Genomic DNA, 26,081 nt, shown 5'->3' on the forward strand with positions numbered 1-26,081 from the left:
ATAGGAAATAATTGCATCATCCATACTATGTGCAGGCATAGTTCTAAGTGCTTTGTGTACACTAATTCATTTCATTCTTGTAATAATATTATTATTGGATATTACTATTTCTCCTGTTTTATGGATGAGAAAACAAAAGAGCACAGAGATAAGAAAACTGGGAGAGGGACAGGTTCTGTACAAATGAGGAAATCAGCTGTTGAAAGCTTTTGAACAGGGTACAGGTGGGTAGGAATCAAAGATTTTTCTGGTGGCTTCGTCTTTATGAAATCCACCTCTGTCTTCTGTGAGTTGTACCTGGAACCAGATTTTTTTCAAACACCCCCACCATCCCTTTATGATTTGCTTAGTTTGGGTGGGCCATATGTATAGAATTACCCATCGTTGTGGTTGGCAATTTGGTGGGGGAAGCTTTGGGAACAGGTCAAGGCTAGAGATAGATATTTTGGAGTCATATGGGTAGGAAAAATAATTGAACCCATGTATTGCTAAAGGGATAGTGTAAAGAAAATTTGAGTGTAGAATTTACCTTAAAAAAAAATTCTTGCTACTCTTTCCCTTAGCAGGTATTCTGTGAGAATTGTTCTACATGTAGATGTATTTTTGATGTATTTGGGGAGGAGGTGAGCTCCATGTCCTCCTATTCTGCTGTCTTGAAGCCCCTCTTCTCCCTCAAATACCATCTATATCTCTTCTCTTTTCAGCCATACTTTCTTTTGGAGTTATCTGTTAACTCTTTGAATTTCCTTACCTCTGATTTATCTTTAAACTTTGTAGCATGGCTTTTGCCTTCATTATCTCCACTGATGGTCTCAGCAGTGACATCAGAGACCTTTGTGTTGCTAAGTCCTTGGACACTTTTCAGCCCTTCCTCCTTTTACCTACAGCAACTTTGATTGTTGACCACTCACTGATCCGTTTATTCATTCAACACATTTTGAGGAGGGGGCTAGGCCTCAGAGATATAGTATATAGTTCCTGTGACTTCCTAGAACTCTAAAACATCCCAAATCATTATAATCGCCTGCTTTTTCTTCCACTTCTCTTACTATTTCTCAGTCCCCTTTGCATTTTGATTTCTCATCTTCTGGCTCAGGCTCTCACTCTTCCTATGTTTCTTTTTTGTTGTTGTTGTTAAAGACTTTATTATTTGTGCAGTTTTAGGCAGGAAGTTTTAGTTTTGAGGGGAAGGTATAGAGTTTTCTAGGTCTTGGTTTCTGAAAGGAACTTACTTTTGTGTAAGCACACATATTACATGCTAGGCGCTATACCTACTTAATCCATTTTAAGATTCACAAACTCAGGAGAGTTATACCATTGGCTTTATTTCACAGATAAGACTAAGGTTGAGGAGACGTTAAGTAACTTTCCCAGTCACATTCAGAGCAGGGATTCGAACTCAGATCTGATGCAAGGTCGATCCCTTTTCCTTGCACTACTCTCCGCCTGTCCTACTGCGCTTGTATAGTCCTGGGCCAGATCGCCATTGTTAATACTCCTGAACTGGCCAGGGAAATTAGCTTCTCTCTCTCTCTCTCTCTCTCCCTCTCCCTCTCCCTCTCCCTCTCTCTCTCTCTCTGTCTCTCTCTCTCTCTCTCTCTCTCTCTCTCTCTCTCTCTCTCTCTCTCTCTCTCTCTCTTCTCTCTGTCTCTCTCTCTCTGTCTCTCTCTGTCTCTGTCTCTCTCTCTCTCTCTCGATATTTCACCCTGTGTGTACGTTTTTAGAGAACTGCGTGATGAAACAGATCCAGAGAATGTCAGCTTATTAATAGATCCCTTCGGATAGTCACTGAACTTCCTAGGAGGCCGGGATCTCAGGTCTTTTCCCGACCACACAAATGTTTTTTCCGTTTCTAAGGCGACAGAGATCGCCGCCTTTCTGGTTCTCCCGCGCGTTTGGATTACGTCACCCGTCGAGGCTCTCTGACGTCAGAGCTTCCAGTTCCACCATCTTTGTCCCTGGCAAAGTGGGTTTTGCGCAGTGGCTTAGACCTGGAGAAGGAGTCGTGACGTGCAGGAAACCATTACACCACCACTCGGGCCGTGCTCTCTGGCTGTTGCCGCCACCCCCGCCCTTGCCTCCGGTGAGTTCAGGGCGGCTAAGTTTGGGGTGTGTCCCTTTTTGATGGGGCAGGGGGAAACCCAGGTTGGGTTGGAGACGGGCGGAGGGGAGGAAATCCTAGGAGCGTGACCGTTGAGGATGGAGTGAGCCGTCGGGTGTGACCGTTGTGAGGAAGAGGGTTGGAGAAAAGGACTCCACCGCTGAGGCGGGGTGGGGGAATCCTCTGGGTGGCAACTGGGAGTTGGGGGACACTGGAGGAAAGATATGTTCGAAGTTGGGGGGTTAGGAGGGCCAGAGGCCAGGGGTGTGGCCAGTAGAGAGTAGAGGCTGGAGGCCGAGGGGAGAACCTTCCTTCTTCCCCGTTTGATGTCGTTTACTGAGAGGCTGGGACGTGTCCAACTGGCAAGAGGGAAAAGGGGTTCCCCCAAAGCTTTGCTCATTAATGGACAAAGCTCGCCGGTCCTCCGTAAATCGAGGTTGAGACACCACTCCCCCACCTCGTAATGGAGAAACATATCCCTAAAATCTTGACCACCTGGGGAAAGAAGAGGAATTCCTGACATTGGAGGAAGGGAAGAGAAACCTCCAGAATTGACCCGATGTGAGACAGCGGGAAGCAAGTGGGAGTAAATCTCAACCCGGAATTTTTTCTTTCTTATCTTAGCAGGAATGGTCTGGTTTGAGAAAGATTGTAGATTAAGACAGAGGTAAAGAAACTGGAACTTCCTGTTATTCCATAGTCTTTCAATCTGAAGAATTGATTCATGCAGTTTCCAGAGCTCTCTTCTATTTGGGGGGTGGGGAGTAGGCTTTTAATGAACTCACTTGGGTACTTCATTACGAAGCAGTGTGAATAAGGTGTGAATGCGTCCTTCATTAAACTTTGACTTTTGAAAAGAAATGTTTTGTTTTAAATCCCGAACACTGTTATAATCATTGTGGTTTAAAAAAGAAAGTAAACACAATAAGCTTAGAAAAAGCAGAATGACAAAGAAGGTGGTCTCAGTGAGGAGCAATTTAAATTATTAATTACCTTCCTGGTATACTTCCATTGCTTAGCCTCAGGATACACTTACAAAGTTATAATAGAAAGCAGCAGATGAAGGAGATGCAGCTGAACAAGAAAACGTGTCCTAACACATTCCAGTGATGACTAAGCGTGGTGGTAAGGTGAGAACTGCTTGCAGGTATCTTAACAGTTTAAACTCCCAAAGAAGCAGAAAGCATAGTGTGTTTTGCAGATAGCTTCACTGAAAGTTGAGTGGTCAAATTAGTATAAAGCTAACATTCTGTGACTTAAGAGACTCAAGAAAGTCCAGTTCGTCCATCTTTTTTCTTCTTCTTTAAACAGATCTATATCTTAAAAAATACTAAATTTTAGGCAAAGTTTTGAACCAAGCTGAACAAGGAACAAATTAGATAGGACATGTCTCCTTTCTTCCTTCTTTCTTCCCTTCCAGGTTTATGTTTTCTAGAGTTTCAGTTAAGAATTGGATGTAAAACTTTTGAGCTTCGTTCCTACATCATAATGTTAATAAATTACTTTGTAGTCATTTTTAGATGGAAATTACAGATTTGTCTCTTGTAATTAGTTGTCTGTTGTAATTTCTTGTGCTTTATCGATACCTGACGATGCTGCTGTCTTTGCATTATGTTGAAATACCTGATTAGCACTTCTCACCCTTGTAATGAAAGATTGTTAGAATGACCTTTTTGCTTCATAATTTGATTAACTCTGTTGAGTTTTTCTCTATAAGCACCAACTGGGGTAAAGCCCAACTTTATGTGGAGAGGGAATTTAGTGACCTCATCAGCTCTAATTTAGCTGCCATTTCCCAGAGAGCCATTTGAAATTAAGACCCTATTTTTTTTCTGGCCGTATTCTCTGTAGGGGCACTGGAAGGAGAGAGGAATGGTTGAGAAGGGACTTTCACAGCCTATATTTAGTAGAAACTAGGTTATTTTAAATCTCGATGTATAACCCTGTACACGGAGGCCTTTTGTGAAATGCAGTGACATCATACTCTGGGCTAAGAAAGTAAGAGTGATTGTGCTTTGATTGTGGCAGCTTCTTTTAAAAAAAAAAAAACAAAAAACAAAAAAAACAGTGTCCCTAGGTCATACCTCAAGTCCTCAGAACATCCAGTGACTTGTCTAGTTTGATCTAGTAAAAAGGTAGTGTGATGGCTTGGCTTTGCCCTGGGGCTCTCCTGAGGAACAAATCCACTCCTCCCAACTCAGGAGGAACTTGATTTTTTGAGGCTCTTCAGCAAACACTTGATTTGTTCTCTATTTTGAGCTCTATTTTGGCTGCTTTGTCTTTGGCTTCTAAAGCAGACAACAGTTTTTACCATCGAATGTTTTGGAGAATCTGGCTATGTTCATCTCTGGCATGTGATTAAGCATAGCTCATTTTAAAATACGCAGTTTTTTTTTTTAGGAGAAATTCACATAACGTAAAATTAACCATTTTAAAGTGGTAGTTCGGTGGCATTTAGTACATACACAGTGTTGTGCAAGCCCTGCCTCTTCTCATTTGTTTTTGTTTAGGCTATTTTTATTTTTTGGAGTTTCTTTTGGCTTAAGGCAGGAACTGACTTGATAAAATGTTTCTCTGCCAATATGTGCAAGGGATATTTCATTACTGTTGTGTAGGACAGTGTGAGCTAAGAGAGTGATGTTTCTCCTTTCTCTTTAAAAGCAGGAATTTTTAATTTAGGATCTAAGATTATGTACTTGATTCTCTCCTCTTCCCTGAAATTTTGTGGGTAGGTACATTATTCTCTAGTTAAGAACACTAAGTGCTCACAATGAATAGGACAGATCTATTCCTCAGTGATGAAATTTGTTAGGGGAGGGAATGAAATGTGTGGGTCACTAATGAAGGATTTAAAACTAGGTTAATTATATATATATATATACATATATTTATGTATGTATGTATGTAATTATATATATATATATACACATACACACTTTAAAATTATAATTGATTTACAATCTTGTGTTAGTTTCTCGTGTTCAGCAAAGTGATTCAGTTTCTGTATATATATTCTTTTCCAGATTCTTTTCCATTATAATTTATTACAAGATATTGAATATAGTTCCCTGTGCCCTACAGTAGGACCTTGTTGTTTATCTGTTGTATGTATAGTAGTTTGTATCTGCTAATGCCAAACCCCTGATTTATTCCTCCGCCTCCTTTCCCCTTTGGTAACCATAAATTTGTTTTCTATGTAAGACTAGGTTCATTGAATGTTTAAAAGATTGTGTTGAAAACTTCTGTTAAGAATTTGATATGTGTGAATTTGATATGTGTGTTTGTGTATGAGAGCTTTAGAAAACAGAACGATTTGGGGGCCCTTTTTCAAAGAAACAGTGAAAAATTCCAAGCAGATTTTGTTTTTAAATCTTAAGCAAGTTTTAAGTTTTGATGATCCCAAAGGATTTGGAATGCATAATAACATCCTAGATAGATCGTAATGGCCTTGAGCTGTGGCCCTCTGGTCAGACTGTCGTAATCATTTCTGTATCCTGGTTTTCCTCTTTGTATATGTAAGTTCTTAGATGGTAACTGCAGATTTATTCCAGGCCTTTTATGCGAAGGATTCCTTTCTTCAGTTTGCCCACTTCACATTTAGTTTACATTGTGAATGGATTAAATGATTATAACATTCTTCAAATTCTTGCTAGAAAGGCATTATGAAAATATTACATAAGGCAAGCCTCTGTTACAGGTTAACCTTTAATTATAACAAATACTATCAAAACAGAAATTTCTGTATTCTATAATGATTTGTGTGAGCTCTAGCTCACTTCTTTTAACAAGGTAATTCAGCAAAATGCTGGTACAACCTAAACCAGTATTGTATAGAGATCAAGACTGTAAACATTAAGTCGCTGCTTGGAAACATGGCAGTCTGATATCTCCTAAATTGTCCAAGAGGTGCATTTTAGAGATCAAATTTGAGCCAAGCTCTTTTCATCATTTTATGTTTTTCTGGCTCTGTTTTTCTTTTCTTTCGTTACACTGAAGGAAAGTGCTTACGTCTTTTCTCTCAGATCCATATTTACTGTTGCTTGTCAAGGTGTTATCACTCAAATTTGCCAAGTACGTTACCACTCATGTTGTTTTGACCAGATGGTAATGAGCAGGTGCCAGGGTGTCTGACCTAAATTTGGTAATAAGTATTGTTAATGATAATGGAGTGGTAAGGAAGAAGGTACTAATTTTTGAGTGCAGACAGAATATTACTAAAATTTTAGTAGTTTTAAAGAAGTGAAGTACATTGGACAGAGTCGTAAGAGTTTCTCAAATCAGAAAATATTATCTCATTATTTGGGGAGAAGTGTGACCAGTCAGTGCTGTTTTTGTTTTACCAGTGGAGCTTATGTCAGCTAGATTAATTCTGGAAGTTGGAACAGAAAAGTTAAGGCTGGGATCCATGTTCTTTTAAGTTTTAGCTCCCTTCCTTTTCCTAATCCTTTTCCCTGATTTCTCTTTTGTACTCAGTGTGACTGAACAAATATCTTAGTTTTTGCCTTGTTTTTAACTATAAGCAGATATTATTTTCTTTGGGAATACTTTTGAGGTAAGTGTAGATTGTTGAAAACATGAAAAATGTAATTTAAAAAAAATCCATGCGTGAGGCATATTTGCCTCTCTAGGTGTTTGTCATGAAAGAATATTGTCCTCCTAATTTAGGCTTTTTTATGTTTTCTGAAAGAGATTCTTTTTATTGGTAGTTGCATGTAATGGTGAATAGATTTGCAGAATTCTTTTCTCTTTCAATTTTACTCTGCTTCAAAATACATGTTTTTGGGTGACTCCATTTTGAGTCAGGGAAGTAAATCAGATTTCCCTTAATGGAGAGTAATAGGAAGATCTTTCAAAACAAACTTTTCCTTATCTTAAATATTAGAGTGACTAACAGAAAATGCATTTACAAAAAAATATAGCTTTATGTCTTGGAGACTCTGAGGAGATAATTTTGTGGATAAAATCATAAAGCCATGATAGTTTCAGATTATCATTCTATTCCATTAGAACTTTGGGTTTTGCTACAATTAGCTTTTTGAGGTAAGAGTTACATTTTTAATTATCTTTGCGTCCCTTGGGACACCAATGATGGTGGTAAGGATGAAGATACTCATTTTTGAATACTGAAATTCTTACATGTAAATGTTCTTAAAATTGTTTGAATGCCTTGCTGGACATAAATAACTTGGTTAAAGGAATTCCTTTCTCTTGCTGTAGGTGCACATTAAAGATCTGAAACCATGACTGACTCCAAGTACTTTACAACCAATAAAAAAGGTAAGTATGAGAACCTGAGCAAAGCCTTTTTTGAAGATTCTTCAAAAGTCATGGTGTAAGATTGTTTCAAGTAGAATGTTTCTGACCTCCTCAGACATGCATGTTATGGACCCTTTCATTGGGGATCTGCTACTTTTACAGAAAAAATGTATTGAGTAAATTGTTAAAGTGTGAGTTTTTAAAGATAGAGTTATGATGCACACCATTTTGACTAGAAGGTTTTAGTGAAAGGAAGAGATCTAAGATTGATTCACTGAACATTGATAGATCTGAAGAGGGTGAAAGAGAAAGAAGCACATTTATTCTCTTTCAATTTTTTTATTTGGAAATAAACATTTTATAACAAGGAGTGCTATTAAAGCAATATGGATATGTAAAAAGTAAAAATGAAAGCTCTCTCCCTTGCAGTTCCATTTCCTGAGGACAGCTCGGTTTGTACCCCCAGTCTTTTCTATGCATATAATAATACATATAATTTAAAAATTTTTGTATCTTAATAAAAAAGAGATCATGTAAAACAATGCATGGAAACTTGATATTTTCATATCCCTCTACACGTGCATTGTTCTTCGTGACCTCTTTTTTGTTAAAGGTAAAAATGGTGTGATGCGCTGAGAACACACCATGATTTATGAATTATGGCTGCCAAAACGTACAACCTCAGTGTGATCATGAGAGAACACCTACTACAGACCCAAACTGAGGGCATTTATAAAATAACTGGCATGTACTTTAAAAAATGTCATTATTGTGAAGATAAAGGCTGATTAACTGTTTCAAATTAAAGGAGACTAAAGAGACAGTAAATGCAATGCATGATCCTAAATTGGGCATGAGGGTAAAATTGCTATGAAAGACATTATCGAGATCTTTGTGTAAAGTCTGTGGATTTGATAATGCTGAATTTCCTGATTTCCATCATTGTGTTATGGTTATATAACAATTCCTTCTTCTTAGAAATTATACACTGACATCTTTAGAGCTAATGAGACATGATGTGTACAGTTTAACTTTTTTTAAGTTTTTTTTATTGAGTTATAGTCATTTTACAATGTTGTGTCAAATTCCAGTGTAGAGCACAAATTTTCAGTTATACATGAACATACATATATTCATTGTCACTTTTTTTTTCGCTGTGAGCTACCACAAGATCTTTTATATATTTTCCTGTATAATCTTGTTTATCTGTTCTACATATGCCTGTCAGTATCTACAAATTTTGAACTCCCAGTCTGTCCTTTTCCACCCCCTGCCCCCTTGGCAACCGCAAGTTTGTATTCTATGTCTATGGGTCTGTTTCTGTTTTGTATTTATGTTTTTGTGTGTGTGTTTTTTTTTTACAGTTTAACTATTAAATTAATAAAAAAGTATAAATACCTAAAAAGTATGATAAAACAAATGTGGCATAATGTTAGCAGTTGGGGAATTTTGCAACTTTTCTTTAAGATTAAAATGATTTTAATACAGCATTGTAAACTGACTTTACTTAAATAAAATTTTTTTATAAATACTACCATGATGCACATAAAAAAAAGAAGATTAAAATGATTTCGAAAAGAAAAAAAAAAACGTAGGAGGGCACACAGAGTGGCCTGGAGCACTAGAACATTTTCTGGGAGGCACAGGCATATCTGTCCTTTGTGTCATTTGGAGTTATTTAAGGGTGAACAAGCTCTTCTGTCACAGTACAGAAAACACCATAGTGAGTTGCTTGATTGTATCAGCTACTAGCCTGTGGCCTTCAGCCTTGCCTGCATCTTGCCCCAGTGAAGTCTGAAACAATACAGATATCCTGATTTCTTTGGTGTGGGATATGATCTAGGTGTGGGGATTTTTTAAAGCTCCCCAGATTTTTCTAATGTGTAGCCGAGATTGAAAACTATTGCTGGCTGCTAGCAAAGCTTGGTAGATTTGATTAAGGGGAGGAGGAGGGGAAAAGAATAATTTAATAAAGCTGTAGTATGTATGAGATACCTTGCCTCGCTTAGTGCCCCACCTTGGGTCCACACAACTTCCGATTTTTATTACTTACACCTTACAAAAGCCATTTAGTCCCTTGTCATTCGTTTTCAGCTCTTTTTTCTGATTCTCATATCATTCTGAAATGCATTTATTTCTTCTGTTAACATTTTGTGTGCTTTGATGACCAAGATGTTGTCTACAGTGACATGAAAAGATATGATTAGAAACTAACATAACTCTTCAAACCTTCTCTTGTAATGGTTCCTGGTAACCTTTTTTATTCAGGGATTTGTAAAAGTTTGAGACTTATAGATGAATCACGGCTGGATAAATACCACATTTTTGAAAATGGGTAGACTGTGTTCCTTTTATTTCCTGTAACACCCACCAGAACTGTCACTGGAATATATTCTTTAAATTTATGCTACTGGAGTCAGAATAATTCCAGTTACATCCTGTTTTGATTCTTCAACTTCTGCTGCTCTTCACGATTCAGATTTTCTGAAACCCTGCTGCTTGTCCTTTACTATTCCCAGAAGTAAATGACGGGAATCCTAAGAGCTGGATTTGGCAGCAGAGGACTTGGCGAAAAGGAGAATGACTCTAAAGGGTCCAGCTTTTCTGGCTGTGCTATTTTTGTGGCTGTCAAATAAAACAAATTTTTCTAACAATTTGTTTGCTTTGTTGGCAGTGGATATTGATATAATAAACTTTTTTAGTGCTCAACTTCTGTATTTCTTAACCAGTTTCATCCTTCCCATTTTGAAGCTTCAGCAGATCACATAGTTTGCTGTCCCCACTATTTCTATGCTGGTGAATGAGGTTAAAATGAACTTCAGGAATAGTCAAAAAGGTGAAAGAAAATAAGGCAGTACTCTAGATGGAAGGTTGAAGTGTGTTGAGTAGTCAACGTCTTTTTCATGATCTTATGGTATATTTTCTTCTTTCTTTTAAAACCAGTTGAGGGTTGTTACCTTCTCTCTTACTGCAGTTGCAGATTCCTGAAGGTAGGTGAGCCCTGGCCTTAAAATAGTGGTGACAGTTCTAGCATTTCAGTGTCGGGTCTGAGCAGTCAGTCATTTAAGATTGTACCTTTAGAAATGACTGGTTTGTACCATTCTTGCAGCTTCAGGATTATTATTTCTTTTGTTAGATTGACTGGACAGTTTGGGGCCTTAAAGCCCATTAACATCTTAAAGTACTAATTAGAGCTATGATTCATAACCCTAGTTGTACATTAGAATCACTTAGGGAAACTTTAAAAAAAAAAATAGAAACTTAGGAGATCTACTCCATGACATTTTGATTCGTTTGGTCCAGAGTGGAACCTGAGCATTGGTATTTGTAAATACTTCCCAGGAGCCAGTGTGTAGCTGTGGTTGAGAACCTCTGGATTCAGGAATTGAGAGACGTAGTTCTAAGGCCAGCTGTGTCCCTCACCCACTCCGTGACCTTAGTTCTTTGTAGAGTTGAGAGTAGGTGAATGAGGAGTCTTTTCTGGTTTGAAAACATTGATTGGTGAACCTGTCCCCTGCTTACATTTATTTTTTCCCCAGGACTTTGAAATTCTGATGGGAGATCATCCCTCAGACGCCATTCTCTCTCCATTATAGTAAGATATCATGAGATTTGCTTTTTCCCACTTCTGTGCTTCCTAAGATCTGGCTTGCACCTTCCTTTCCAGTCATAACCTAAAAGATGGCATCCTTATCTGTGAGTCAGTTAATATTCTAGGGATTTGAATTGGACCTATCCTATAATTTTTAAATAATCTTATTTCAGTTGCAGCCCTGCCTCTGGTCAGCTGTTGTGGTGTTACTACATAGTGCAGTATTCTGCTCCTCTGGTCTTGGGACCTCACCTATTTGTTCTCTTCTAGGAGAAATCTTTGAATTAAAGGCTGAGCTCAACAATGAGAAGAAAGAAAAGAGGAAGGAGGCTGTGAAGAAAGTGATTGCTGCTATGACTGTGGGGAAGGATGTTAGGTAAGGGTAATCTCTCCTGCCTTGCTCACTTTAGACCCATAGTATGGCTTTTACTGCTCTTCATTTAAAGTTATTACAATCAGAACATATAAGAGTGAGTTTTTCCCACTGAAAACATCATCAGGAAACGTAGTTGTTTTTATATTAACTCTGTGACCAAGTGGTTTTTGTTTGTTTTTTTAGAGTGAAACCAGTTTGATTTCACTTGCATACAGATCTAGCATAAAACCTCTGAGAGCTGACGCAGTTACAGATCTGTTGCTGAGGTAGTTTTACAAGATGATAAAAATATACTGAAAAGCAGAAGCTCATATGTACTTTTATTGGCTCAAGCCAGTGCCCTCAACTTTACAACTCTACATTCATTTGCTGAATTCAAAATTGAAAACCAATGTTAACAGAATCCAATTGGTCTTTTTTCTCCCCCTTTTTTTCCTATAATATAGCAAGACCATTTGGAAATAAGTAAGGGTTGTCTGCAGGCCTCTGAGGATTCCTATGATCCTTTCATGGGGTCCATGAAGTCAAGCTATTCTTGTCATAATACTTAGATGCTATTTGCTTTTTTCACTGTGTTGACAGTTGCATGGCTCATGCCTTAGTGTGAATTAAGGCAGTGGTGCCAAACTGTAACACTGCGTAGTCACTGTGTTCTTCACCACCATGTACTTGCAGGAAGAAAGGGTGGTTTCACTTAGGACTGTCCCTCATGAAGCATTAAAAATTTATTTTATTAAACCTTGAATCTTGAGTTCAGGTCTTTTTAATATTCTGTTGCGGTGAGACAGGAATTATGCATAAAGCCCTTTGCTTCATAGCAAAGCTGTGATGGTTGACTTGAAAATGAGCCCTTGCACGATTGACTTGGAAACACCATTTTTATGAGAAAGAATGGTTGACAGACAAATCATATTTAATCATACTTCAATATTTGGGAGACATTTTATCAAAAATGAAAAAAGAGAACCTGTCACTTCAAGGGAAAAAATTTGACAGGTGAATTTTGACTTTAAAGTAGAAATTAGGGTGTTGGAGAACTTGTAAGCACATTTGGTTCCTAACTTGTTTTGTGACCATCTATCTCAGAGGTCCACAGAGTTTTTCTGTAAAGGGTAAGATAGTAAATACTTTGGATTTAGTAGGCTAAGAGGCAAACAATGGAGGTTATTATGTAGGTAATTATATAACAAGAGAGAAAACAATTTTCCACAAATTTTTTTGCTGACAAAAATTCAAAATACAGTATTTTTTTGTACTATAGGTCTACGAATGAGAAGATTGGGATTCTTTTGGGGGGGATAACATTTTGCTTAATTGAGGTTCAGAGTGTTCTGTATCGTCAAATCAGTTGTAAATGTTCATCTGTATAAACACCACTTTTAACTCACAGCTCATACAAATGTAGGTGGTGAGCTGAATTTGGCCCACAGGCTGTGGTTTGCCTCCTGATGATCTGTCTAGTCACCGAAGGGCTGTTTTTGCCAAAGAATAAATCTAGATGGAGAGCATTCATACAGATGAACTGGTAAAAGTCAGCACATCTCAATGTTGGGACCTTTGTGTTCTTACCGAGCTTATTTCTATATCCTACAGAGAAGTTAGAACTCTGAATTTCCTTTTGCCTTTGGTAAATACTACTTGTTAATCTGTTAATTGCCGATAATTTGTTTTGTGCCTAGCACTATACCACGTGCCATAATTTAAACAAAAGGTTAGTACATATTTTCTAGCCTTCCTAGCACTTGGTTGAAAAGACCCAAAATTTGAAAAGTTATGGAATAATACAATTATGTAATTAGGTACAAGAGTGTGTATATTAAAGGTAATAACTATTCCACAAAAGAGAGATCCATGTAAATACGAAGAGTTGAAGAACCCTGCTTAGAGAAGATGAGATTTGTGCTGTGCCTAGACAGACAGTTCAGGAAACAGGAAATTTAGATAAGCTCTTTGTAGGTTATTGTATTTCAGTCTCTCCTGCAAGAACCTCAAGTTCAGGGCTATCCAATAGAAATACACTGCAAGCCACATATGTACTTTTAAATTTTCTAGGAGCTACATTTAAAAAGTAAAAAACCGGTAAAATTAATTTATAATGACAGCAAGTAATACATTTTATTTAATTCAGTATGTCCAAAATAGTTTCATGTCAGCAAGAAATTAATATAAAACCTGTTAATGAGATATTTTACATTACATTTTCATACTGGGTCTTCAAAATCCAGTGTTTGTTTTACATATATATCACATCTTAGCTTGGACCAGCCACATTGTAAATGTTCACTTAGTAGATTGTGTGACTAGTTGCTACCATATTGGAAAGTTCATGTTTCTGGCTTTGTGGGTTGGTACTTAACAGTTTTTTTTTTTTATTTTTGACTATTCTTATCAAGACCTTCTTGATCTTGTGTCAGCTGTTGGAATTAAATTATTTAGGATCTTAAATTTACTATTGATTAATGTTTCACATTTATTTGCTGATTTTACTGTTTTACACATGAGCTATTCCCAAAAGAAATAGAAAGAACACTCATTTTTGGAGAGGGTTTATAGTGTTAAGTATCTACATGGGCATGAAACTATAGTAGGTACCTACATGCAAGTTAAATAGTTTGCCTTCCAGCGCAGATGTCATTGGTTCATTGGAGATATGGTGGATTATTTAACTTTGCAGCCCATCTTCCTTTTTGCAAATCATTTTATTTCTGTATATAGGCATACCTTGGAGATACTGAAGATTCAGTTCCAGCCCACTGCAATAAAACAGATATTGCAATAAAGCGAGTACATGAATTTTTTGGTTTCCCAGTGCATGTAAAAGTTATGTTTATACTGTAGTCTATTAAGTGTGCAGTAGCATTATGAATTTTAAAAAGTGTGTACCTTAATTAAAAAATACTTTATTGCTGAAAAATAGTAACCATCATCTGACAATGCATTGTTACCACAAACCTTCAATTTGTAATAAATACTTTATCTGAGAAGCACAGTACAGCAAAGCACAATAAAATGAGGTATGCCCATATTGTTTCTGTGAGTGTGGGAGCTATACCATGTGACCAGTTGCTTCAGTCATTTTCTTACGTTTCTGTAAAACAATGCTGACATATGCTGTTCTTTCTTCTATACTAGTAGCAAGGTATTTAGAAGTATGTAAAATTTATCAGGTACTTTGATAAAACCTTAGAGAGAAGGGTAATTGCTAATTTTCCATAAAATTATGGTTAATCTGTGTTTTAAAAGTACAGCTTATACATTAAAATCTGACAAGCTCAACTCTTCCAAGCTACTTCATGAATGGAAACATTAATTTCTTTCCTTTGGCTTTACAGGAGAATGGTAAATGATGAAATGACTTGAAATTGGGAAAAATATAAACTCCTTTTATATTTGAGTACACTCCAATTTTCATTTGTCTGAATGTGTAATGTTAAAAATATATTCATAAACTCCACTAAAAGGGAATGAAGACATTTTAGAGAAATGACTGATTTCAGTTGTGAGATTAGAAATGTACAGAATGAGCCTGGATGGAGCATCTTGTCCTACGAGGAAGCAAGGAAGCTATTGAAGATACGGAGTCACAGCACAGGGACTCAGGAGCTAACTAAGTAAATTTCCACTGGTCAGGGATGGAATAATATGCATATTAAAAGTGTAACAACTGTAGTGCTTTGAAACTGCAAAGAACTGATATAAAGAATTACTGTTAATTTTTTTGTGTGATATAGTGATTAAAAAAAAGATTCCTAAATCTATACACTAGGATTTTATATACGAAATGCTATGTCTAGGATTTGTTTTAAAATTGTTTAGAGCAACAAGATGGGGTAGGGACTGGGGGAGGGAGAGCAGTTTGAGGTCAAATACAAAACAAGATTGGGCATATGTCAGTATTTGTTTGCAGCTGAGTGATAGATAAATCGGGTTCATTATACTACTCTCTCTACTTTGAAAATTGTCATAGTAAAAAGTTTTTTAAAAATAGATTTTTAGACATCTTCTTGAGACCATTACTATAATTTCTTTAGTAATTCATTTCTGTGATAATTATTACCACTGTAGGGACATTTGTCCTTGCATCAGATCACTTTGTAAATTAAGGCCGTTTCTCTGTGTTCTATCCAGCAGCTTGGCACCAACATCTGTTCACTTTCCCTTTCTCTTTTCTCAGCTCTCTCTTTCCAGATGTAGTGAACTGTATGCAAACTGACAACCTGGAACTAAAGAAGCTCGTGTATCTCTACTTGATGAACTATGCCAAGAGTCAGCCAGACATGGCCATCATGGCCGTCAACAGCTTTGTGAAGGTAACTTTTTCCCAGGGACTCATGAGCAATCTATTCTACCTCAGGTAACGTTTTCAGAAGCGTCTCTTGATAAAGTTTGTGTCCGCATTGCAAATAAGCAACCTCTGTTCCACAAGAGGACCTCTAGAGAAGTACTGGCAGTGAGTAGGGAGGTTCATGTTTCAAGCATTCTGTATGCCAGTGTTTGTCATCCAGTTCGGGCCATGTGGTGAGCCTTCTGTCAGGTGGGCTCAGTGCATCCTTGCCAGATGAGAGAAGAAAACCAGGTGAAACCTCCCTCTTTTACCTTCCAAGGCTGACAGAGGTTGGGCATATCATTGTAGTATCAGTAACCTGGGGCTTTACCTGTTGTATCTTTGTAGAAATTACGCTTATGGGTTAGAAGTAGTGGAAACCCCAGAAGCTACTGCTTCATTTTGTTTCATTTAATAGGACTTAACAACATTAGATTCTTTTTTATTTGGAAATTTTCAAATATATTCAGGTAGTGGGAATAGTACAATAAAGTCCTAAATCTTATAGTTTTAATGGTTAACAACTCATGACCAGTCTTGTCTAACTTATGCTTTCCATGCATACGTTCCTGACCACTGCCTCCTGGATAATTTTAAAGCAAATTGCAAACATCTTTAGGGTGAAAACTAAATCATTTTATCCTTACATTTGTCAGAATAAGATCTCTCTTTTAGACATACCTACAAAACCATTGTTGCATCTTTAAAAACTGACAATTAAAGATTAATATTAATATAAATCTTTAAAGATTAATATTAATATAAATCTTTAAAGATTAATATTAATATTATTGAATATCCAGTCAAATTTATCCTATCATTAGATTTGATGAACATAATAATGAGGTTGTTCTTACTAATTTTTTTTTAACTTCTTGTTTTCTTTCCTCTGGAATTTAGTCTGCATTAAAAACAAAAATCAGACATTTCTGAAATTAGCTTTTGTTAAACTGTTTTGAAGAATAAACAGCATGCTTTCTTCCTTCTCATGGAAGTTTTGTTCTTTTTCTGTATTTAGCTACAGTGTGCAGATTCAGACCATAACATTTCATTCTTTCTGTCTGGTGATTCATAGATGGATGATATCATTGGAAGGAATTTAGTTTACATTTTGAGGAAGTTAGCATGTGCATAGGAAAGGAGAATGTATGTTAATCAGGATCTCAGAGGGCCCTCTCTGCTGCTTCGCTCAAGGAACTTAGGTTGGGCTCAAACCAGCTCTGGATTCTCCTTTGCTTTCTTGGCTGTGGGCCCCAGAAATCCAGTCCTCATTTCTGCCTACTCGGTATTTGTGGAGTGGGACACGTCTTTCCAATTTCTGATTTCTTCCTATACCAGAATACAAACCGAAAGACTTTCTGTTTTTAGGGCAGGTTCACTAATGGCCATGGGGATGGTAACACCAGCTATCTGAGCTTCTGCCCAGCTCTGGAATGAATCCTACAGGGCACTTCTTCATTGTATGTATGAAACACAATGTGTAAATAAATTCCTAAGCTGAACTCTTAAATAGGCAGCTAAGATTTGAATATAGGAAAGGCATAGTATGGGAGTTCGGGTTCTGATGTAGAATGTAACTGGAGGCCTGCATTAATTATTCTTTTGTGGCTTCTGTAAACCAGACTGTTTAGTCTTAGTCACCATGTACACCTATAGTTGTCAGTGATTGTTTTCTGTAGGACTGTGAAGATCCCAATCCTCTGATTCGGGCCTTGGCAGTCAGAACCATGGGGTGCATCCGGGTGGACAAGATAACAGAGTATCTCTGTGAGCCCCTCCGCAAGTGCTTAAAGGATGAAGATCCCTATGTCCGGAAGACAGCGGCCGTCTGCGTGGCAAAGCTCCATGACATCAATGCCCAAATGGTGGAAGATCAGGGCTTTCTGGATTCTCTGCGGGATCTCATAGCAGATTCAAATCCAATGGTAATGTGCTTTTGCTTTTATAAAGAGAACAGTATTTAAAAAGAGTCTTTTTTAAAGAGCTTGTTTAAAATAAATCTTCAGGACGTTGATCCATAAGTTAGCTGTGTGATTTCTGTGTGTCCCACAGATTGTCTCACACCCTACTGAGCTGAAAACCAAATACTAAAATACAAGGGTCTTTTTTAAAAAATTGAAATATAGCTGATTTATAATATTGTGTTAGTTTCAAATGTATAGCTAAGTAATTCAGTTTTTTATATATATATTTCATATTATTTTCCATTATAGGTTATTATAAGATATTGAATGTTGTTTGCTGTGTTATACAGTAAATCCTTGTTGCTTATCTGTTTCATGTACAGTAGTTTGTATCTGTTAATCCCATACTCCTAATTTATCCCTCCCTGCCCCCTTCCCCCTTTTGGTAGCCGTAAGTTTGTTTTCTGTGTCTGTGAGTCTCTTTTTGCTTTGTATATAGATTCATTTGTATTATTTTTTAGATTCCACATGTAAATGATACAATATTTATCTTTCTCTGGCTTCGCTTAGTATGATGATCTCTAGGTCCATCCATGTTGCTGTAATTGGCAATATTTCATTCTTTCTTGCAGCTGAGTGTTGCTCCGTTGTGTATATATACAACATCTTAAACCACTCATCTGTTGATGGGCATTTCGGTTGTTTCCGTATCTTGGCAATAGTAAATAGTGCAGCTGTGAACATTGGGGTGCATGTATCTAATAAGATAAGGATCATAAAGCAAACGTTTGTGTCATACTTACCTATGTATTTGCTTAGAAACAAACCAGTTTCACAAATATCTTTGAGAAAACTTTTAAAGAAAATATAAGATCACTTAGTAGATTTGTGAGAGACTGTTTCAGGAATGTCTTATGTTTTATTGTATCTTTATTGCAGATTTTCCTAGAACAGGTGTCAGCATTAGAGATTAAATTGTTGGACTACTTCCTTCTAAACAGAAATTTTTTCTTACTCTTGTCAGGCTTCTTAGAAGCAAAAGTTGCCCCTAACATTGTTCAATGTCTTGCTAGCAAGGTACCCAGGGTGCAAAACTGAAGGAGGCATCCACTCTCTGGTGCCCACTCGACCTACACAAGCCTGAGAGTGGGATACCTTGATTGCCTGACTCTGTCCTGGCCTTATTTTACATACATTCAAATCACTTTTTAAGCTTTTCCTTCTTGTTGTTTTAGTGAAGAACCGGAAAGCGTGGACTAAGAGATAACCAGCACACATACACACATGCCTGCTTTGAATCTTGAACCCAGGCTTTTCATCTCAACTGTATGTCCTGTTTTTTGCCAAAAGTATTACAACTGTCTTTAGACCACTGATTTTCCTTTTATCAGACGGGTCAAGTGCAGCTGATAAGAAATGAGTGAGTGCAAGAATATCAAGTAATTTCCTAGTGGTGGAATGTAAGGTGCAGTAACTCAGACATCTGAGAAAGTCCTAAGGCCATAATGATGGACCTTCCTAATGTCATCAGGAAAAAGGAAATTTAAATTTACGTGCACTCTGTGTCAGGCACAGTGATAGATGCTTTTATGTACAGTGTTTCACATAGTTCTCACATCTGCTGAACTAGAGGGTATTCTGATAGAGGTTATTCCATGTTAGAGATCAAGAGATGTACACTCGGAGAGGCTGAAGAATAACCCCAGAGTCATACAGCTAGTGGTAATGTAGCCGGGATTCTAACCTAGTGCTCAGTCCCAGTACCCATACTGGTCACTCACTACCTTCATGGGTGTATATATACAACAGAATTAAATATATCTGTGCACACACACATTTAGAACTGTTTCATTTTCTCAGGATGGTTTAAATTTTGACCATATAAAAGCCTTAATTATCTGAGAACTGTTTTAAAAGGAAATCCTCTTACTCTGATGATGGGTATGAGTCCTGTTGTTCTTGAGCGGTAGTTCCACTTTTTCAGAAGTTGCTCCACATGGTGGCAGCACTGCACCAGCAAATATCAGAGCTTCTTGCAGTAGGAATGAATGCTTCCAGGGTTTTACCTTAGTAGTTTTCTTATAGCTCACTTTATTTAAAAAAATTTTTTCCATGTAACTTTTTTTTCTTGTAGCTCACTTTAGAAGGGCATCCTAGATGTGAAAGCACTAGAACATCTGGAGAAATGACCTTGAAATTGGAGGATAAAATATTGATAAAGATCTGACTACTCTTGGGGTTATGTTGACCTTCAGATTGACTCCTGGAACCTTGCTGCAAGTAATAGGACTTTATTATATTTTCATTTCCTGTCTTTTGGCGGGGGGGGAATCTCACACACCCCATTTTCCTGCCGTTGTTTTACCATTTTATACTTTAGTTAAAACTGACTTTCAGGGAAGTATTATTTGAAAAATATAAGAGTTTGAAGTAAAAAAATTCTCCCTGCTAAGTCCTAGCTTAACCTCCCTGAGTCTGTTTTCTCTTCTGTAGAATGAGAGATACCATCTTAGAGAGTTGTTAGGAGTAGTAACTGAGCTGTTGCATCAAAAGCACCTACTTAAGCGGCTCGGGGGGATTCGTGAGGTGATGGCCGCTGCTCCTGTAATTACGGAGTAGACGTTAGGCAGAGGTTGACATTATTGCTACCATGTGAGTTTAAAAGGTTCTGGTCCCTTTGATATCTGTACAAATTCATACAGTAAAATCTTTTCTGAGGGAATTAGAGCTAAACTCATTTTCAGATGCAGATGTTATTAGTCCGTTATTTTGAAAGTAAGCCTGTTTTCAGAAGGTGGAAGCACTTGGGAGCCAAAGGAGAATGCTCCCGTGATTTCTTCACAAATGTCAGAATTTTGAAAAATCTGTCTCACTAAATTTATATTTGCAAGAAAGATATACTTCTGGGTGATAGTGACTATTCTCTAGCTTTTCGCCTATACACTAGGATTTTCCCTCCTTACTACGGTTTTTATTTTTCCTCTCAGAGGCGCTTCAAGGTATTCCAGCTTCAGTTAATGTTTGCGCTAGAACCTGCCCCTCCAGACGCTCTTTTGACAGCCCTGCCACGTGTGCTTTGCTTTTTGTTTTTGAGCCCAGGTCTTCTAAGTGCTTTGGCTGTAGCCCCTTTGATCTTGTCTTCTAAGCCTTCTCAGTTCTGCTGTCATCACTCTGAGAGCTGCCCCCCAGGAATACCCCTCTTCCACTGTCTCTGCCAAAGCACAAACTACTGAATTAAAAAACAAAACAAAAAAAATACGTCTTCATTTGTTGAGGATTTTTCTGCACAAGCAGCATGTTCTCAGAACTTGGTCCAGTGTAGCCTTTAGCAAAGGTTCTAGTTAAGCTGCCAGCTTCTTCTAATTTGAACTTACTCTGGAAAGCTGTTTTATGAAAAATAACATTTTACTTCTCAGGAAAACTGTGAGTTTAACTGTGTGCTAGCCAGTGTGTAGAAGCGCGTGGAATTGATTATGGCAGTGGTTCTCAACTGGAGGCGATTTGACTTCCCAGGAGACATGTGGCAATGCCTGGAAACATTTTTGAATGTCACAGCTGATGGGAAGGGCACTATTGACATGTGGTAGGTAGAGTTCAGGGATACTTTAAACATCCTGCAATGCACGGGGAGCCGCCTGCAGCAGAGAATTATCCATCAGTCCCAAAACGTCAGTAGTGCTAAGGTTGTGAAAATTTGAGTGACTACTGTTTGGAGTCCTGGCTTGGCTGCTTACTAGAAAGGTGGCCTTGAGCAAGTTATTTAAAATGAGCTTTTCAGTTTCCTCATCTGTAAAAAGTAGAGATAATAATGCCTGTTTTACCAGATTGTTTTGAACATGAAGGAATAATTTATTTAAAAATTTTAGTAATGTCTGGCATAGAGTGAATACTTAATAGACTGCAGCTGTTCCCGAGGAGCAGCCCTAATATGATGTGCTTTCCAGTTAGTGTAGGGTTCGTTTAGCCCTTGGAAGATTGCATGGTGGTTTATTGTCATTCTGAGATGATGGATATTGAAAAACTGAAGTCTCTCTAGATCACTCTAAATTTGAGGAGGATTTTTGTCACAGTATATTTGTTGTCCTTGTGGCCTATGTTAAATTGTCTATTAATGACCTCACTTAATTTAGTAATTTATATGATTTCTGTTATTTCAAAACATACATTAATAAAGTTACAGAGTTAAAATATTATAGAGAAGTGAAATTAGAAATGCATAATGCTCTGGCCAGATGTCCATAAAGGAGTTCCAAAGCTGGTAGAACTGTAGGCATGTGTAAGAATGTCAGTATGTAGTAGGCCCCAGGTAAGAGTGATGTAGGAAGTCACATGCTCAGTCTGTGTCTGGATTCCCCAAGCAAGAAGTAATGTTATGTTTGGTACTACAAGATGAGCCGCTATTGATTTCTGCAGGAATAGAGTGTGAATAAGTGGAGTCATTGGAGGCTGCTTTGTTATAAGGACAACTTATAACTGACTGGTTGATCTCTGCTTTTCTGTCTTTACTTACAGAGGAAGCAAATAGTTTTTGTTTTCCTTTATGATGAACTTTGCAAAAATCTTTTAATGTGTATTCTCACTTTAGATTTTAATTATTACCAGCTTTTATTTTATTAATTTACTAATAGAGTTTTTTTTTTAATCTCATTTTGGAGGTGACTTTTAGGAATATTAGGAATATAGGAAAGTTGCAAAGATGGTACAGAGAGTTCTCATACATCCTTCACTCAGTTTCACTTCACGTAGACATCTTACATAACCATGGTGCCTTTGTCAAAACTAAGAAATTAGCATTAGTACATTATTATAAAGTGAAGTACAGACTTTATTTCACCTGTTTCACCACAAATGTCCTTTTGCTATTCCAGTATTCAATCCAGCATACCAAATTGCATTTAATCACTTTTTTTTTTCTTTTAAAGAGTTGACTCACTCTGTATCAAAGTATCTCAAAAAGAAAAAAGTGCTTTTTAACTGTGAAATGGTATTTTCTTTTTCTCCAGTATTATAGCTTGGTGGGTAAAACTCAAGCCCTGGAACCAGCCAGATTTGGGTGTGTATCCTGGTTCTGCCATTTCTTAGGTTGGTAGTCTCTGTAAACATCTTAGTATCCTTATCTACAAAATGGAAATCATAAACAGTGGTTTTATCATAGGATCATTGTGAAAAATAAAGGACAGAGAGCTTGCAGAGCACTTAATAGTGAACCTGGTACAGAGTAAGCCCTTAATAATAACAAACTTTATTGTATAGTGATTGTGGTGTTGGGTATTAATGGTTTTAGAAGGGTTAATATTTCAGTGGCAAATTTATTTATAAAGACACTTAATTCCTTTGTATACATTATTTAAAGTCAGACATTGTCTTTTAGGGTAATTCTGAAGGCAGCTTACCCACAAATGAAACTAAGTCTATTTACAGTATTACTTACTACATCATTGCAGAATTACTTTTAAATGGTAATTATTCAAAGGTACACGTTTAATCCAGTTTTTGTCGGCAACTTCCTGAAAACTGGATCTGTTGTACGTAAGTAATTCAGTAGTGTACCAAAAGATAATGGCCCATGCATTTCTTAGTGTCCCTTTTAAATGTTCTCAGGGCTCTAACTTGGCAGGAGATTACTTACTCTTGAAAGGGAGATAAGAAGTCATGTCATAATAAATTATTTTGTTCATGTTGCAGCATACTTTTTTGTGTTTTTAGGGTCTGTGGGCCAGGTAGCTCCTTGATTCTTAGAAATGCCTTTTGTCTATCTGTAGATATTTATTTGTAGTGTTTTGGCCTTGTGAATATTTGCATTTCATCAGAAAACATCTTAAATCACTTCAGGAAATAATGAGTTTTACTGAGTCTAATTTTTAAATCTTACTTGTTAACGTGTATTCAGACTTTTTTGCCATAATGGGATGTGTTAACTCCACTAGGTAAAGGTGTTCAACTTTCTCATTCGGGGGAAGAAGATGGGAAAAAAGCAGAACAGTTTAGAATTCAGTGAGTAAATGTATTATTGGCATTCTGTGCAGTATCTTGGATTAAATCATGAGCTCTAAATTTTACTTGTTTGAGAGGGAAAAATTAACTGATACTGTGTAATCATTGTATCCTTAAGGAGATAATAATGAGTGAAACATGCTTAGAATAAATGCCTTGTGCTTTTAGCATGTCATTTGAGGCAACTCCATAAAGGAGAAAGTGAGATTTCAAACTGTTGCTGATTTTCAGGAGGATATAAATATGCAGATCACCTGTATATTTCATTATTATAGTTTTGGTCAGTCATTCTACTGCTTTCAATTTATTCAAGTCTTCAGGGGCAGCAGCCAAAAGGATTGTAAATTGAACAGGAAAATAGAAGCATTTGTTAAGAGTTTGTGACCTTGAAGATCATTGCTAGAAATGAAAGTCTTCTAAATAGTATTTTAGTTAATAGGAGGAAGTCGCTGTACTGGAAATGGCTATCTTTCTTGGGTTCTGAGGCTATGGAAGTGAGTGAAATTAGAGAAATCATTCAAAAGGACAGGGAAACGTGTGAGAGATTTCTCATAAAGGAGCATCTATCTGTAATAGTCCACTCCCAATGTATATCTAGATTTCCTTCAGAAGTTCTTTTTTACAGGACCATTTTTCTTTTTATTCTAACCACATCCTCTGCTCCAGCTTGCCCCTTTAAAAAAAAAAAGAATGAGGTCAAATTTATGTCCTCAGAATTGCTGCATATAAGATTGGGGTAGCTTATAAATCAAATTTTGTAGCTGGATAGTAAATCTTGCCTCTTTAAGTGCTGCTAGAATGTGATTATCTGAAGTATGTAAAGTAGGAGAATATATTTTTCTCCTTGTATAAATCTGCCTGAAAATAATGTTTTGATTGTCCTATCCTCCCCAACTATTTTTCTTTCCCTTTCCCCTAGCTGACATTCACCGCCCTTGGAACTTCTGTAAATGCAGGTGGCAGAGTGACTAGTACTCAGACACTGGAATCAGATACAAGCCTTAAGCCCTTATTCAGGCACTTTTCTTTTCTGGCTGTGTTGACTAAGCAAGTCACTGAATTTCTCTAACCTTATTTATAAATTCATTTTTAAAGCCTGTTTCTCTGTAATAGGTGGATTTTGATAGCAACTACCTTAGAGTTGCTATGAGGATTAATGGCATAGCAAGTGTTCAACAAATTTTAGCAATTGTTGTCTTTTAACTCTTTGTCCAGCTTGATTAGGTATAGTATAAATTAAGTCAAGACACAAATTGCTTAACTTAAAAAAAAATTCAGCAGACTCCAAGGATCCACAAGGAACTATCAGATTGAAGGGAAATCTGTAGTTGTGTCAGAGAAGATTTGTCTAGTATTTAGTGTGACTTTATTTATACACACAGGCACAGATGCGTGCATGCTTTTGTATGTATGTGTAGATTTGTTTAATATCTGTATCTATAAAGTATACATATTACATTAGGTCTACAGAGGGATGGGGTGGGGACGAGGAATGTTTAGGTGCAGTCTCCCAAAGAATAGAACTTAACCATAATTGGGAGGCCAAATGAATTTTTACACATGTTTTTATGCTGTGGATGTGTTCCTTTGTAGCCTTGATGCCAGCTTTTTATAAATCAACTAGTGTGCTCAGAAAATTCACTTAAGAAACCCTATTTATAAATCCATTTTTAAAGCAAAACTTCCTTTTGGAACTCCTTTCTTTCTTGGGAACTCTTAATTTTTCTGAGATTATAGTTGAAAAGCCGTCATTCTCTTCATGGCAGTGTTTCCTAAGAGAACTGCCAATTTTCTACCAGGGAAAATATTATGCATGTTAGTCTTAGTTCAAATTCAAGTGATAGCTCAGGTGAAAGAGATATAACCTTGTTTTAATACACTGGTAACTCAGGGCAGTTACTGCAAAGGTCAGGTTTTTCTTTTGTAATGATGAATGAATTATTGTTTGGAGAAGGCTCTTTGGGAGGAGGAAGTAAATTATGTTTCAGTCCATTATTTTTTAAAGTTCATTTTATTTTGGGGTGGGGTAATGAGGTTCATTTTATTTATTTATTTAATGGAGGTACTGGGAATTGAACCCAGGACCTTGTGCATGCTAAACATGCACTCTACCACTAAGCTGTACCCTCCCCTGCTTAAAGTTCATTTTTAAAAACAGATAATATATGTACTTTGTTTTGTACAGAGTTCCAAAGAAACACAAAGTATAAACATTGACAGGTGAGTTGTCCTGTATACGCTGGCCACCCAGCTGCTGTCTTGAATCAGTCTTTGTCTACTCAGTGTGACTAGCTTGTTTTGAGTTTCCATTAAAGAGTGAGAGAAGCATGGCTTACTGACAAGAACTCTGAGCAGCTCCTTATGGGCCCATCCCAGTACATTTCTGAAAACTTAGCATTCTGAATGTGAAGGTTAGGAGATAAAAGTGGAGAGGTAGAAGTAGAGTTCTCTTATTGGGATGTATCTCCTCTGGTCAGTCATTGGTTCAGGGACCATTTTGCAGTGATCTCATTCTCAGTGCAGACTTTGCTAAC

The 26,081-nt window shown here is 37.1% G+C and overlaps 1 protein-coding gene across 5 annotated transcripts in view; it reads left to right on the forward strand.

The window, feature by feature from the left end:
* AP2B1 (adaptor related protein complex 2 subunit beta 1) overlaps positions 1 to 26,081 on the forward strand; it is a 115,202-nt gene that overhangs the window by 3,059 nt on the left and 86,062 nt on the right. For 2 of the 5 annotated variants that reach the window (XM_072940365.1, XM_072940366.1), the window contains exons 2-5: positions 7,319 to 7,378; positions 11,220 to 11,325; positions 15,500 to 15,635; positions 17,329 to 17,574. In XM_072940365.1, the coding sequence (XP_072796466.1) occupies positions 7,342 to 7,378; positions 11,220 to 11,325; positions 15,500 to 15,635; positions 17,329 to 17,574 (525 nt within the window). In that variant the 5' untranslated portion in view covers positions 7,319 to 7,341. Of the gene's footprint in view, positions 1 to 1,857; positions 2,084 to 3,211; positions 3,232 to 7,318; positions 7,379 to 11,219; positions 11,326 to 15,499; positions 15,636 to 17,328; positions 17,575 to 26,081 lie in introns of those variants that run through there. The other 3 variants (XM_006219203.4, XM_015252021.3, XM_072940367.1) reach the window with 3 other exon arrangements.

This window comes from Vicugna pacos, chromosome 16 (assembly GCF_048564905.1).
Source record: "Vicugna pacos chromosome 16, VicPac4, whole genome shotgun sequence".
NCBI lineage: Eukaryota > Metazoa > Chordata > Mammalia > Artiodactyla > Camelidae > Vicugna > Vicugna pacos.